At 41.5% G+C, this 15255-nt stretch overlaps 1 protein-coding gene across 1 annotated transcript in view; it reads right to left on the bottom strand.

Annotated features, from left to right (window-relative positions):
- MOK (MOK protein kinase) overlaps positions 1 to 15255 on the bottom strand; it is a 48672-nt gene that overhangs the window by 6879 nt on the left and 26538 nt on the right. Inside the window, exons 4-6 of the mRNA XM_069465313.1 lie at positions 14006 to 14076; positions 884 to 962; positions 705 to 753 (exon numbers count right to left, since the gene is read on the bottom strand). Of these exons, the coding sequence (XP_069321414.1) occupies positions 705 to 753; positions 884 to 962; positions 14006 to 14076 (199 nt within the window). The remainder of the gene's footprint in view (positions 1 to 704; positions 754 to 883; positions 963 to 14005; positions 14077 to 15255) is intronic.

The following is a 15255-nucleotide window of genomic DNA, read 5'->3' on the forward strand; positions in this document are numbered from 1 at the left end:
CTTTTAGCCACATGGCTTCAGAGGACTTTGCTGATGGTAAGTCAGACACACACTGGGGAAACAGCACGTTGTCCAATTTAAACACCAGCAGCTTTGGTGGCTTTGGAGTGAGACAGACCTGAGCGCAAATCCTGCCTAACACCAAGTTAGAGTGTTCAGAATGACAATTGGGGCCTGGCGAAATGGCTCACGCCTGTAATCCCTGCACTTTGGGAGGCTGAGGTGGGAGGATTGCTTGAGGCCAGGAGCTGGAGACCAGCCTGAGCAAGAATGAGATCCCATCTCTACCAAAAATAGAAAAATTAGCCCAGCATCATTATGCCCACCTGTAGCCTTAGTTACTGGGGAGGCTGAGGCAGGAGGATCCCTTGAGCCCAGGAGTTCAAGATTGCAGTGAGCTATGATGAGGTCACCGCAATCCAGCTCCAGCCTGGGTGACAGATTGAGACTCTGTCTCAAAAAAAAAAAAAAAAGTAGAATGACAATCAGAAAGGAGTTCATTTTTGTCTACAGTGTGAGAAGGGTGCCTTCCAGGTGTGTAGTCAGTTATATTGATGGCATTTATTAAATAAACCATCTGGGAAGGAAAAAAATACTATAATAAACATGTTACCCAGCTGTCTGGAAGCGAAAGCATACCCAGTGAAAAAGTTTTTATATTCTACCTTTATTCTCATAGCAAGTTTTCATATAAAAGTTCTTACCTTTATTAGTATATTTTCTGGTTTTACATCTCTGTGAAATATTCCATTTCTACATGCAGTATAAAAGGAAGAATAGAATCACTTGCACTTTGATTCAAATTCTTGAATTTGAATTGTATTTTAAACAAATGTTAATACATTTTATTAATTTCAGAGCTGCCAAAGCCCCAAGAGCATACCTGTGCATATGATCAAGGGATTTACATAACTGGTACATATAGTACATAATTTTTTTTTCTGATAATGGGTGTCTTCTCCCTGTACAATCAAGGAAATAGGCAAATGTGGTTACCAATAGTACATATCCCCCCCCTTTTTTATTTCAGCATATTATGGAGGACAAATGTTTAGGTTACATTTCTTGCCTTTGCCCCACCCGAGTCAGAGCTTCAATCGTGTCTGTCACCTAGATGGTGTGCACCACATCCACTAGGTGTGAATATACCACCCCCTCCTCCCTCTAGGATCCCCTTTTATTGAAATAAAATACATAATCCAGTTTTATTTGATGATGTGTGATAATCTAAATTTAAAATTCCATATACTGGCATAATTTCATTTAAAATCACACAGCACATACATTTTTAATGGAAAATTGCTTTTTATTTTTTTTTGACAGTTTAGGCTTCTTTTACATTCTCAACTACTCATTAGTAATACCATATAATTTTTAGAGTTGCTCTCAAATTTAGGAAAAGCTCTATTGCGTTTTTTTCATGTCTGAGCTGTAAGATTTCCAGGTATTTCGAGTTTTCTATAGAGTGACTTCTTTTCAGTATTCTTTGAATTGACCATATTCGGAATATCCCTAGAAGACACCCAGAGACGGCCAGCAATGATGCAATTATACACGAGAGACTGCAAAGCACATAAATGTACCCCAGTCAACCTTTCCACATGGCTACAACAGGAGAGGAATATATGACCTGGGGAAAGCTGAAGTGGAAAGAGATGGCAGTCTTAACTGATGATGGCTGAAACATCTCATTTTTATAAATTTAACAAAATATATAAACATGTGGCCAGGCACGGTAGCTAGGTGGGAGGACTGCTTGAGGCCTGGAGTTCAAGACCTGCCTGAGAAAGAGCCAGAGCCCCTGTCTCTACAAAAAATAGAAAAATTAGCTGGGCATGAGGACGTGTGCCTATTGTCCCAGCTCCTGGGGAGGCTGAGGCAGGAGGATCACTGAAGTCCAGAAGTTTGAGGTTGCTGTGAGCTATGATGATGCCATTGCACTCTGGCATGGGTGACAGTATGAGACCCTGTCTCAAAAAAAAAAAAAAAATATATATATACACACACACACATAAAAACATGTAAAGATATTGCAAGGGCCTCTTTTCTGGAAGGTACCCAGGCAAGTAAGCTTTATCAGCTTCACAGTAATTTTGCCTCTGCACTTGTTTGTTTGGTTTTTCTGAATTTTGAAATAGGTAAAGAAGGTTTGGGAAATTGCCAGATATTTAATAAGTAATCAATAAACAATCAATAAACATTACTGAAGAATGACAGAGAACTGTTGATCATTTTTTCCCTTTTATTTTAGTGGACATGTAATAATTGTACATATTTATGGAATACAGAGTGTTATTTTGGTACCTATATACAATGTGTGATGATCAAATCAAGGTAATTAGCATATCTATCATCTCAAACATTTGTCATTTCTTTGTGCTGTGAGCGTTCAAAGTGCGTACATTTTGGTTACAGTGAGAACAGTGTGAGTGATAATCATAAGAGTAGCATAGTCTGATTATCTTAACCTGAGCCTCAGGGTGGGCCTTCGAGGACACTTTTCTTCAAACTGTGTTGCTTATGAGAAACATTAGGAGTCACTTAATGTTTTTTAGCGTTTAGCCCAGTGTTTTCCTAGGCTTCCTGTCTATATGGAGATTTCCATTCATTTATGTAGACAGCCCCCCCACCCACAGGGCTAGAGTGCCGTGGCGTCAGCCTAGCTCACAGCAACCTCAAACTCCTGGGCTCAAGCCATGCTCCTGCCTCAGCCTCCCAAGTATCTGGGACTACAGGCGTGTGCCACCCTGTCCGGCTAATTTTTCTATTTTTAGTAGAGACAGGGTCTCACTCTTGCTCAGCTGGTCTTGAACTCCTGAGCTCAAGCAATCCTCCCGCCTTGGCCTCCCAGAATGCTAGGATTACAGGCGTGTGCCTGGCTGAGATTTCCATTTTAAAGGGAGGTAGATTACAGTTCAACAGAAGTACTTTTTTTTCAATCCAAGAAGACCACTGATTGCTTTAGAACTCACGGTCCACACTGTCTTCTTTCACAGAAGAAGAGGAGCATTTCCCACGATTGCTGCAGGCGCAGTGCTCTACAGCGGCACCCGGACTCACACTCCTGTGGCTAGCCTTGCCTTCCTTCCGGTAGCTTTTTATTAGATTCAAAAACTCTTTTTTTTTGAGACAGAGTCTCGCTTTGTTGCCCGGGCTAGAGTGAGTGCCGTGGCGTCAGCCTAGCTCACAGCAACCTCAAACTCCTGGGCTTAAGCGATCCTACCGCCTCAGCCTCCCGAGTAGCTGGGACTACAGGCATGCGCCACCATGCCCGGCTAATTTTTTCTATATATATTTTAGTTGGCCATATAATTTCTTTCTATTTTTAGTAGAGATGGGGTCTCGCTCTTGCTCAGGCTGGTCTTGAACTCCTGACCTTGAGTGATCCACCCGCCTCGGCCTCCCAGAGTGCTAGGATTACAGGCGTGAGCCACCGCGCCCGGCCAAAAACTCTTAATACTACGCTTCCAATATCACAGTTTATCCTTCTTTCAGAAGATGTTACATTTTACTTGATTTTAATTTCAAGTCATAGCCTCTAAAAGGTATAACCCTGAGATAACAAGGCCAGCCTACTGGACCAGGGGCTGCCAGTGCTCTGAAAGACAGCCAGTGCGCAATGACTGGGATTTCATTTTCTCTCTCAATAATTTGAATGCAGAGACTGCCTCCAATGGAGGATCTCAGGGTCTGGTGGCCAAGTCTACCAAGAGAGGGGGAGGAGGACAGGCAGAGGAGCCACGGCAGGAGACGGCGGGGCCCTAAAGCAGTCAGTGGTGTGGCCTTGGCAATCAGAGCTTTCCTGCTTCCATTTCCTGGGAGGCCTAACTGGACTTTCTACAAGAGATCTATGATTTTACAATAAACTCACTCCTTTCCTTGTGAACTGGTTGAATGGTATGTGCTCCTTGCAATGAAAACAGCCTAACTATGATGCTCAGTATCTATCAACATCATCCAGGTAGACAACTGACACCTGCAACACACAGGACAGTGCTGGGCTCTAAGAGGACACCAATGATGAAGCCAGCGTGGCCCCACTATCAGAGAGCTTCCACTCCAGTGGAGAGAGCAGGACAAACCATAAAGAAACAGCTACGTATCAGGCAGAGTGCATGAGATAAAGAAACAAGATGGGAGACATGAGGTGAAGTGGTAGCCACCCCAGGCTCTAAAGTGGGCACCAGTGAGGGTGAAGAGAACACTGAATTAGCCATTCACAAAAGCAAATGAATTGAATTTGGAACAGTTAAAAAAGAGAATAGAATCAGATACAACCTTGTAAAATAGTAGCTGCCTCTGTAATCAGGTTATGAAGGATATTTAACCTCTTTTACACATAATTTTTCCTTTATAAATTTCAAGACAGTCTTTCCTACTGCAGACGGCATGAGCCCAAAGCCATATGCACATCATACCCACACAAACTAGGATTGCTGATGATGTAGTTAGTTCTCTATTCACCCCAATTACTAACTCACTCCAATGAAGAATCCAGGGAAGTTCTTCCAAAGTGAACGGACACGGGCCTTTACCATCTTTCCCCAGGCTCCCCACCACCATTCTTGCCTCCATGGCACACACTGCAGACTGGCTCGCTCAGGACTCATCCCAACCCCCACCTAGCACGCCAGCTCCAAAGCCCGAAACAACGTTCTTCAGAGTGCCTTACAGCTGGGGGTTCCAGATGTGACTTGGGTTCTGCCTAAATGGGACCACTCGTGAAAGGTGATTTTGGCCCAGGTATGGGGGCAGAAGAGAGGAGGGGAAAGCATCCATTCAGAGGCCACAGATCATGGCAGCTTCCTGACTCTGGCACAGGTAGTGTGACACGAGAGCAGGGAGCTGCAGCAGCTTTATTTTGCAGAGTCTTGTCTGTGGCAGAGGCAGCAGCCTCCTGAGCAGTGCAATCCTACACAGTAGCTTTTGGAAGCTACTTCCTAGAAGGTAAGACTAGAGTCTGTTTCTTTAGTCCTCCCAGTGATTCTGTGAAGCTATTTCAACAAAACAATCCCTGTGAGTTAAACTAGTGAGGACAGATGCTGTTATTTGCACTAAAACGGACAACCAATACATCCACCTACCTTATTTATTTATTTATTTTGAGACAGGGTCTTGCTCTGCCAGCCTGGCTAGAGTGCAATTATGATAGCTCACCGCAACCTTAAACTCCTGGGCTCCAGTGATCCTCCTTTCTCAGCCTCCGAGTAGCTGGGACTACAGGTGTGACATGATGCTCAGCTAATTTTTCTATTTTTTGTCTTCAGAGACAGAGTCTTGCTATGTTGCCCAGGCTTGTCTTGAACTTCTGGCCTCACGTGATCCTCATATCTCAGCTTCCCAAAGTGCTAGGATCACAGGCTTGAGCCACTGCACCTGGCCCAGCCCATTCTTTTTTTTTTTCCTGAAATATAATCTTATTGCTTTATTTCTTTTGAGATTACACAGAAGTTAATATGGGTATTGAAGAACAGACTTTTTTCATTTAATATCTGAGGATAAATTAAATAAAATCAAGTATTCTGAAATATTAACAATTGCTGATAATAATTGCTTATCTATACTTACACACATGATAATAATTCTCAAGTTAACACTACAATAACAAAACTAAAGTAAATATGTTCAACTTTATATGCTTGATCAATTTTTATTATATTTTCCTTAATTTTGTCTTTTTCTTGGCCTCAAAACACCATTTTAACATTTAACTTGCCAACTAATGTGTATATTTGCATAAATCTATAATTAACATTTATACTATAGGCCCTTAGACAAAAATGTAAGTTAGCTTATAAGGTCAAAAATATAAGATTTGTAGCCAGGCGCGGTGGCTCACGTCTGTAATCCTAGCACTCTGGGAGGCTGAGGCGGGCAGATCATTTGAGCTCAGGAGTTGAAGACAAGCCTGAGCAAGAACAAGACCCCGTCTCTACTAAAAAAAATAGAAAGAAATTAGCTGGACAACTAAAAATATAAAGAAAAAATTAGCCAGGCATGGTGGTGCATGCCTGTAGTCCCAGCTACTCGGGAGGCTGAGGCAGTAGGATCGCTTGAGCCCAGGAGTTTGAGGTTGCTGTGAGCTAAGCTGATGCCACAGCACTCTACCCCGGGCAAAAGAGCGAGACTTTGTCTCTAAATTAATAAGTAAATAAATAAGATTTGTAAATGTTACAATAGTAAACCTGATAGTTTACATGAATGATATATTGGAAATCAGACATTGTGCTCTAGATAGGAAACGTCCCTCTCCCTGAAAACAATAACATAAGTCAATGCCTAAATAAGTTCACAATGGAATGTGTTCAACAAGTTTTTTTTGGTATATCAAGAAAGTATAATTTCAAACCTTGTCTTTCTCTTAGTAGTACAGTTTCACACTGATGTTGTCTGTTAGAGGAAATAACCATTCCAATGACTTTCCATGAAAATATCTGTATATGTGTTAAGTAATTTTAAAAAGGCACCTTCTTTTTTTATTATCTCAAAATATTAAGGGGTTACAAATATTTGTGGTTACATGGATTGCTTTTGTAATGCTTGGGTCATGACTACTGGTGTCCCCTTCACTCAAGTAGTGTTCATTGTACCAATTAGGTGGGATCTTGCCCCTCCCATCCTCCCCCGACCCCCTGCTTGATTTCCACTGAGTTTTACTTCCCTCTGTACACATGTGTACTCATTGGTTAGTTCCAGTTTAATAAAAAGTACATGCAGTATTTGTTTTTCCAATCTTGAGATACTTAATGTAGAAGAATGGTCTCCAGTTCCATCATTTTTTATGGCTGAATAGTACTCCATGTTTTCTTAGACCACCCATGAATTGATGGGCACTTGGGTTGATGACACATCTTTGCAAATGTGAATAGTGCTGCAATAAACATTTGAGTGCAGGTGTCTTTTTGATAGAAAAACTTCTTTTCCATACCCAGTAGTGGGACTGCTGGATAAAATGGTAGTTCTACTTTTAGTTCTTTGAGGAATCTCCATATTGTTTTCCAAGAGGTTGTACTAATTAGCAGTCCCACCAACAGTGTATAAGCATTCCTTTCTCTCTGCATCCACACCAGTATCTATTGTTTTTTGGCTTTTTAATAAAAGCCATTCTAACTGGGGTAAGGTGATATCTCATTGTAGTTTTAATTTGCACTTCCCTGATCATTACTGATGTTGAGCATTTTTTCATATGCTTGTTTGCCATTTGTCTATCTTCTTTTGAATATCTTCATGCCTACTGTTCACTTATTTATGAGGTTATTTGTTTGTTTTCTTGCTAATTTGCTTGAGTTCTTTGTAGATTCTGGTTAATAGCCCTTTATCAGATGTACAGCTTGCAAATATTTTCTCCCACTCTGTAGGTTGTCTATTTGCCCTCTTGATTGTTTCTTTAACTGTGTAGAAGCTTTTGAGTTTAGTGAAATCTCATTTATTTATTTTTATTGTTGCTCTGATTGCCATTGGGTCTTGGTCATAAATTCTTTGCCTAGGCCGATATCTAGAAGAGTTTTTTCTACATTTTCCTCTAGAATTCTTACGCCTTCATGCATTAATTACATTTAATTCTTTTATCCATTTTGAATTAATTTTTGTAAGTGGTGAGAGGTAGAGGTCCTGTTTCATTCTTCTGCATGTGGCTGTCCAATTTTTCCAGCACCATTATTGAATAGGGCAACAACCCCTGTCACTGGTCTCCAACCCTCTCAGGGGCCTTTCTCCCTGCAGTTCTCCTCTGCAACTTCTTCCCGTGGAGTCTCCTGTAGTTTCAGGCACCCTTCTTTCCTACCCTCATCTGATCTATGTTTGTCTGCCTGTTTATTTTTTTCACTTTCTTCTAAAATCTATCTTTCTTGCAGAGAGACTCTGGCTGGTGGTTTTTCTCGACCGCCATTTGGCCCAATGGCCCCATTTATTCTTTAAATAGCAACTGGAGAAGTCCTTCTAAAGAGGTGTTACTCAAAGCATAGTCCACAACTGATCCCAGTCCAGGGACTATTTGTTACTGGTCTAAGAGGAGATGACGAAAATTAAGAATAACTGTTTAGAAGTGTTTATAGCAATTTGACATTGCTATGATATCTAAGCACATGATCATTTTTCTGGTAATTCATTTGTATCGTATTTTATAAAAATTATGGCCCGCAGTAGATCAGAAGTAAAACAACTGGTCTTCTGCTACAGTGTTAGAAACACTGGACTATAAACACCAACTGAAAGCCACCTCTCGCCTTCTTTAAAACCCGTTAGTGACTTCCCATTGAACTAAGAATAACACAAATTTGTATCCTGGTCCTACCAGCCCCACCCCTACCCCCTCTGCCTGCCTATCTCATTTGCTACGACTCTCCTCCATGTCCTCCAGCCACATGGGCCTCGTCCCTCACAGCAGCCTTAGAGGGCTGTCCCTCCTCCTGGAATACTCTGTCCGCATCACTGTCTGACACTGGCCTGTCTTGCTCACAACACTTACTCCTGTCTGGAATTCCTGATCAATTCTTTACTTGTTTATTGTCTGTCTCTCATCATCAGAGTGTGAGCGCCACACGGGTGGGACCTGTGCTGTCACATTTCCTACTGTGTCCCTGCCTCTAGAATAGCCCATGACATGGCACCATGAATGAGAGACCCTCTCCTGCACTTGTCTAACTCTACCACTCCTCCAGGTAAGCCTGTACTTCCCTAGCCCACAGTCACCTCCGCTTCCTATGACTCCTGTGAGACAAAGGGAAAACTGCCCCAGTGATTGATTTCTCTAATGATTCACTTTCATGTAGTTTATGTGCACAATAGACTATATAACCTTTAAATATAAAAAACCCACATCTTATATGCTTCTTCTCTATCTTCTTGGGTCCTGCTAGACCTTGCACATGAGCAGACAACTCAATAAAGAATGTGTGTTCATTCCCTTATTTTCATTATTATCTCATTATTTAGTAAATGCTATAGTAAATATAGTGCTACTCAATAGTCTAACAACCTAAGAGAGTAGTAACTTTTTCTTTATTTTTATTTTTTTTCTTTTTTGAAGGTCAGACATCAGTCCCAGAGAGTAGTAACTTAAGTCACAAGAACTGCCATTCTGGCCAGGCGCGGTGGCTCACGCCTGTAATCCTAGCACTCTGCGAGGCCGAGGCGGGAGAATCGTTCGAGGTCAGGAGTTCGAGACCAGCCTGAGCAAGAGCAAGATCCCCGTCTCTACTAAAAATAGAAAGAAATAATTTAGATAGCTAAAAATATATATAGAAAAAAATTAGCTGGGCATGGTGGCACATGCCTGTAGTCCCAGCTACTTGGGAGGCTGAGGCAGTAGGATCGCTTAAGCCCAGGAGTTTGAGGTTGCTCTGAGCTAGGCTGATGCCACGGCACTCTAGCCAGGGCAAAAGAGTGAGATTCTGTCTCAAAAAAAAAAAAAAGAATTGCCATTCTGGTAGCAAAAGCTTTAGTGATTGATTTTGTTTTTAATAAATGACCGTCCTCATGAACAAGAGCAAATATGAGTAAGTGCCTATTCACTTGAGGCACCAGCACAGGGCCAGGGAAGAGACCCGGACAGCAATAGAGCTTACTGGTTAAGGTTTCAAATTTAGACTTGAGTTTAAGTCCTGGACTGACATTTATTAACAGCTTAATTTTGGATTATTACTTAATTCTTCAAGCCTTGATTTCCTCATCTGTAAAATGGGAATGATAATAATAGTGCCAATCACATAGGGTTGTCAAGAGGCAGAACATGCACTCTAGGCTGGGTGTGGTGGCACACACCTGTAATCCCCACATTTTAGGAGGCCAAAGTGGGAGGATCACTTGAGGCTAGGAGTTCAACACAAACCTGGGTAACATAGGGAGATCCTGTCTCTACAAAAAAAATAAGAATAATCAGCCGGGTGTGGTAGAGTGCACCTGTAGAGTCAGGAGGATCGCTTGAGCCCAGGAGTTTGAGGCTGCAGTGACCTATGATCCCACCACTGTACTCCAGCCTGGGGAGTAGAGCGAGGCCCTACTGCTAAAAAAAAAGTTAAAAAAAGAACGTGCAATCTAGAATCAGGCTAAATTCAAACTTCAGCTCTACCATTTACTAGGTACATAAACTTGGACAAGTTATTTATCTCTCTGTGCCTCAATTCCTCATTTTTAAAATGAGGACAGTAATGATATCTACTTATAGGGTTGTTGTGAGGATAAAATGACTTAATTGCATTAAGTGTTAAGAACAGTGTCTGGGCCGGGCACGGTGGCTCACGCCTGTAATCCTAGCACTCTGGGAGGCCGAGGTGGGAGGATTGCTCGAGGTCAGGAGTTCGAGATCAGCCTAAGCAAGAGCAAGACCCCATCTCTACTAAAAAATAGAAAGAAATTAGCTGGACAACTAAAAACGTATATATAGAAAAAATTAGCTGGGCATGGTGGTGTGTGCCTGTAGTCCTAGCTGCTTGGGAGGCTGAGGCAGGAAGATCACTTGAGCCCAGGAGTTTGAGGTTGCTGTGAGCTAGGCTGACGCCATGGCACTCTAGCCAGGGCAACAGAGCGAGACTCTGTCTCAAAAAAAAAAAAAAAAAAAAAAAAAGAACAGTGTCTGATATTCATGAACTATGAACTGTTAGCTATTGTTATTATTATCACTATATTTCATCAATTCTAAGATACTTTTTTTCACATTTTACTATGAAATCGGGATGCATATTTTAATAGTTAGTACATGACAATCCCTGTTAGCTGTTTACCCCATGTTATAGTATCTTGAACCTGAGATACTCCATATCGCTAACAGCATCTTAGGTTCAGTACATTGAACACATCACCTGGCCTATGAAAGACACTCAACACTCACGTAACGAATGAATGTCTGTTGATCTATACTAGTCTATTTTCTACAATCTCTGTACATACATATCAAAAAAATGAATTCAGTTTCCCCAATTATACAATTCCCCTACTACTGAAAATTAAAGATATTTATTCTAAACAAAGCTCTCTTAAATGTCTAAATACATACCAACTTGCTGGAAATTCTACCCTCCCCTTGAGTTTTAAAATATCACACTCTAGGAAGGAACAATAAGGCTTCTAATACAAGAGCCAGGTGCAATGGCTCACACTTATAATCCTAGCACTTTCGGAAGCTAAGGTGGGAGAATCGCTTGGGGCCAGGAGTTCGAGACCAGCTTGACCAAGAGCAAGATCCCATCTCTACAAAAAATAGAAAAATTGGCTGTACGGGCTAGTGCATACCTGTAGTCCCAGCTACTTGGGAGACTGCGGCAGGAGGATTGCTTGTGCCCAGGAGTTTGAGGTTGCAGTGACCTATGATCGCACCACTGCACTAGAGCGAGACCCTGTCTCAATGGTGACAACAAAAGAGGAATTCTAATACAAGATATATTTCTTATGCCAAGAGAATTATTACTAAACAACGGAAGCAATTAATGTAGGTTTGTTTTGTTTTAAGAGAAAAGACTTCACTTCGTCGCCAGGCTGGGGTGCACTAGTGTGATCCAAGGTCACTGCAGCCTTGAAATTCTGGGCTCAAGTGATTCTCCCGCCTCAGGCGCCCAAGTAGTTGGAACTACAAGCAGGCACCACTGTGCCCAGCTATGATTATGTAGGTTCTTTAAAAAGTGAATTGTTGGCTTATTGGTAAAAAAGAGTATTATAAATAACCTAATAAAATTTCATGGTGCTCAGCTGCATTTGATAACATATCCTGATACTCTGTTAGATACACACACACACATACACACACACACATAAAAGATGAAAGTGAAAAATCTACAGAAGAATACCTCATTTATCCAGGCTATTTGGAATAAGAAGCTTAATAAGTAAATTTCCAGCTAAATGAGGTTTATTCCTTGAACATAAAACTCTTTTCTATCATAACATTTTATTTTATTATTTTTTTTTGAGATGGGATCTCGCTCTGTTGCCCAGGCAAGTGCAGTGGCACTATCAGAGCTCACTGCAGCCTTGAACTCGTGGCCTCAAATGATCCTCCTGTCTCAGCCTCTCAGGGTGCTGGGATTACGGGCATCAGCCACTGTGCCCAGCCTGTAACCATTTTAAACAGGAATCTTAAAAACATTTATTCACTTTCCCACTTCAGTAATCAGTGTTTACTGAGGTGGTGTGGTTTGCACAGTCATTAACATGCCTGTGCTGTCTCTAGCCAATCTGGGGAAATCTGGAAGCTGACAGCTGTTTGCCCAGACTGCCCTCATTTTTTTGGTTCTCATGTACATGTTTTATGTCTTCAGTCTCCTACCCCATTAATGGACTATCACCTGTCACTTTCTGCTACTGCCGGTGTGCCAAGTTCTAGAAGCTTCTTCTGTCTAACAACTCTATTTTTAATGGTTCTAGACCAAGAAACCAGACAACTAAGTTTGTTAGAATTGTACTTAAAATAAGTTTAAATAGATTACTAAGTGAGGGGCTTACCTATGAATAACATGCACAAAGCCTATAACTTATAAGAAATACCACATATTCTCAGATATGAAGCAATCTCCTGTTTTCCCAAAAAGATCCAAAAGTTTACTGACCAACATATATATATGAACTTTTATGGATATAGAAAAACTTGTCTGCTTATACTATTTATTTTATTAGTAATTTACTATCACACACACTTTAAATCATTTAATAAAATACATTAATTTTGATACAATGCTTTTTTTCCACTCTTCCACTTAATAAAAATAATTTTATTTGAACTCTTTTTTTTTTTTTTGAGACAGAGTCTCACTTTGTTGCCCAGGCTAGAGTGAGTGCCGTGGCATCAGCTTAGCTCACAGCAACCTCAGACTCCTCGGCTTAAGCGATCCTACTGCCTCAGCCTCCCTAGTAGCTGGGACTACAGGCATGCGCCACTATGCCCGGCTAATTTTTCTATATATATTTTTTTAGTTGTCCATATAATTTCTTTCTATTTTTAGTAGAGATGGGTTCTCGCTCTTGCTCAGGCTGGTCTCGAACTCCTGACCTTGAGCCATCCACCTGCCTCGGCCTCCCAGAGTGCTAGGATTACAGGCGTGAGCCACCGCGCCCGGCCTATTTGAATTCTTCATATGTATTTTTCAACATTAGTATCTTCTTCATCACAAAAATAGCTTACTGAGTTTTCCATAGCACATCATCTTCAGTTTGGCCTAACCTATGATAATTCAGTTTTAAAATCATCTATGATGCTGTCACTAAAATTTGATTCCAAGTCATAAGTAGTCACTCCCATGACAGTAGGGCAGTTGATTTTTTTTATTTGTCCTCTAGGTATAATGTGATCTATAAAATTTAATATTTGCTGTGCTGCTGTCTTAGTGATATCTACAAGGATCCTTTGTCCTGACAGCTAACACAACCATGAGAGTAGATGCTCAGGAACATTTGCTCAGCGTGGGCTGGCTGCCTACCTCCTCTTCTCCTGGTCCCCTCAGGAGACCTCCATAAGCACCCTGCCCAGGGCTGTCTCAGGTGAATGTGTGTCCTAAACAGTGCTTTAGTGTTCAAAAAAAAGAGAGATGAATGAGCATCCTGGAATTTAGGAGGCTTCGTAAAGATCCAAATACCAGGCAATTCCCTCTAGTGAGGGATTATTTGGAGGGAAGCTCTGCCTTATTTTGAGGCATAGAACAGCGTGTCCAGCAACAGCAGAGACTGGGAAGAAGAGCGACCCTCAGAGTCAGACGGGCCCGAGGGCACATGACTCATGGTGAGAGAGGCCCAGGCTGGGGGTGCTCTGCCATGCAGCTGCCCCTGCTGCCTTCAGCACCGTCTTTGCCCAAATCCAATGGTCACCCAGTGGGCCTTGTGGCTTTGCTTCTTGTTTGCAGCCATGTTCTGAGTAGATGACATTGCCAGAAAAATGCCTCCCTGTGAGTGAAGTAGTCTTGTATGTTTATATATAACTGCTGCACTATGGTGACTAATGATTTTGAGAACTACATCAAACATATATGAACTATAAGCCTTAAAGAGGATCTCAGATTAGCTTTCAAATTATTCTACATACCTCGTATTAGCTCATAAATATTCATGTCCATAAGTTCACATATTAGTGCAAGAGAACCAGATTTTCTGTCACTGAAGAAGAAAGCAGGTTTTTAAAATGATTTTTCTTGTCTTAATCAGAAAATATAATCAAATATTTAATTCATTTGTAAACATTTCTGGTAAACATGAGGCACTTCTACATCAAAGACTGCAGTATAATTACTGAAACAGTAGAGGCTTTGCTTTTAAATCAATATTTCAGGTAAAATTAATTTAAAATACTAGTAAAATCCTACTTTGAGCAAAATTCTAAACGTCCTTTTTTAAAAAAAGAGGTATGTCTTGAAAATACAAAATTCACTGTCAGGCCGGGCGCGGTGGCTCACGCCTGTAATCCTAGCACTTTGGGAGGCCGAGGCGGGTGGATCGCTCAAGGTCAGGAGTTCGAGACCAGCCTGAGCAAGAGCGAGACCCCGTCTCTACTAAAAATAGAAAGAAATTATCTGGCCAACTAAAATATATATAGAAAAAATTAGCCGGGCATGGTGGCTCATGCCTGTAGTCCCAGCTACTCGGGAGGCTGAGGCAGGAGGATTGCTTAAGCCCAGGAGTTTGAGGTTGCTGTGAGCTAGGCTGACGCCACGGCACTCACTCTAGCCAGGGCAACAATGCGACACTCTGTCTCAAAAAAAAAAAAAAAAAAAAAAATTCACTGTCAGCAAAAAGAAGAAAAAAGTTTGGGGAGTTGGCTAAGCAAAACAATAAATGGAAAAAGAAATTAATTCATGTTCTATGACTGCAAATTTGGCTTTAATTTACCTGAATTATTTCCATGTAATTGGGATAAATTACAATGGGAGAACAAAACCCAAAACTAGTCAGGAGAAAAAGAGAGAGAAAGAGGCATCACACCACACCTGTGTGACGTCTAAGCCTGACACTGGGTGGGAACAGAGGCTTCTGGCTGAGCTACCAGCTTCTCCTGAGTTCAAGCAGGCCCTTAAAGAATGTTCTGAGCCTGGAGCAGGGGAGCCTGCTCTGGGTTCCTCCAGTCTGGCTGGAAGGGGTCCCACTACCTCTTGACTATTACGAGGCCTCGTGAGATTCTGGACAGAAGTGCTTTGTAAAGTACATGTGAAGCACATGACATACACGCAGTGTTGTGACTACTACATGCAAACTGCAATCTCCGGACCTGGCCCAAACTGACTTCTAAGAACACTGTAGGCCAGGAAGCCACACAGCTATGACAAGACATTTCGAGTTTAA

This window comes from Eulemur rufifrons, chromosome 2, assembly GCF_041146395.1.
Source record: "Eulemur rufifrons isolate Redbay chromosome 2, OSU_ERuf_1, whole genome shotgun sequence".
NCBI classification, from domain to species: domain Eukaryota; kingdom Metazoa; phylum Chordata; class Mammalia; order Primates; family Lemuridae; genus Eulemur; species Eulemur rufifrons.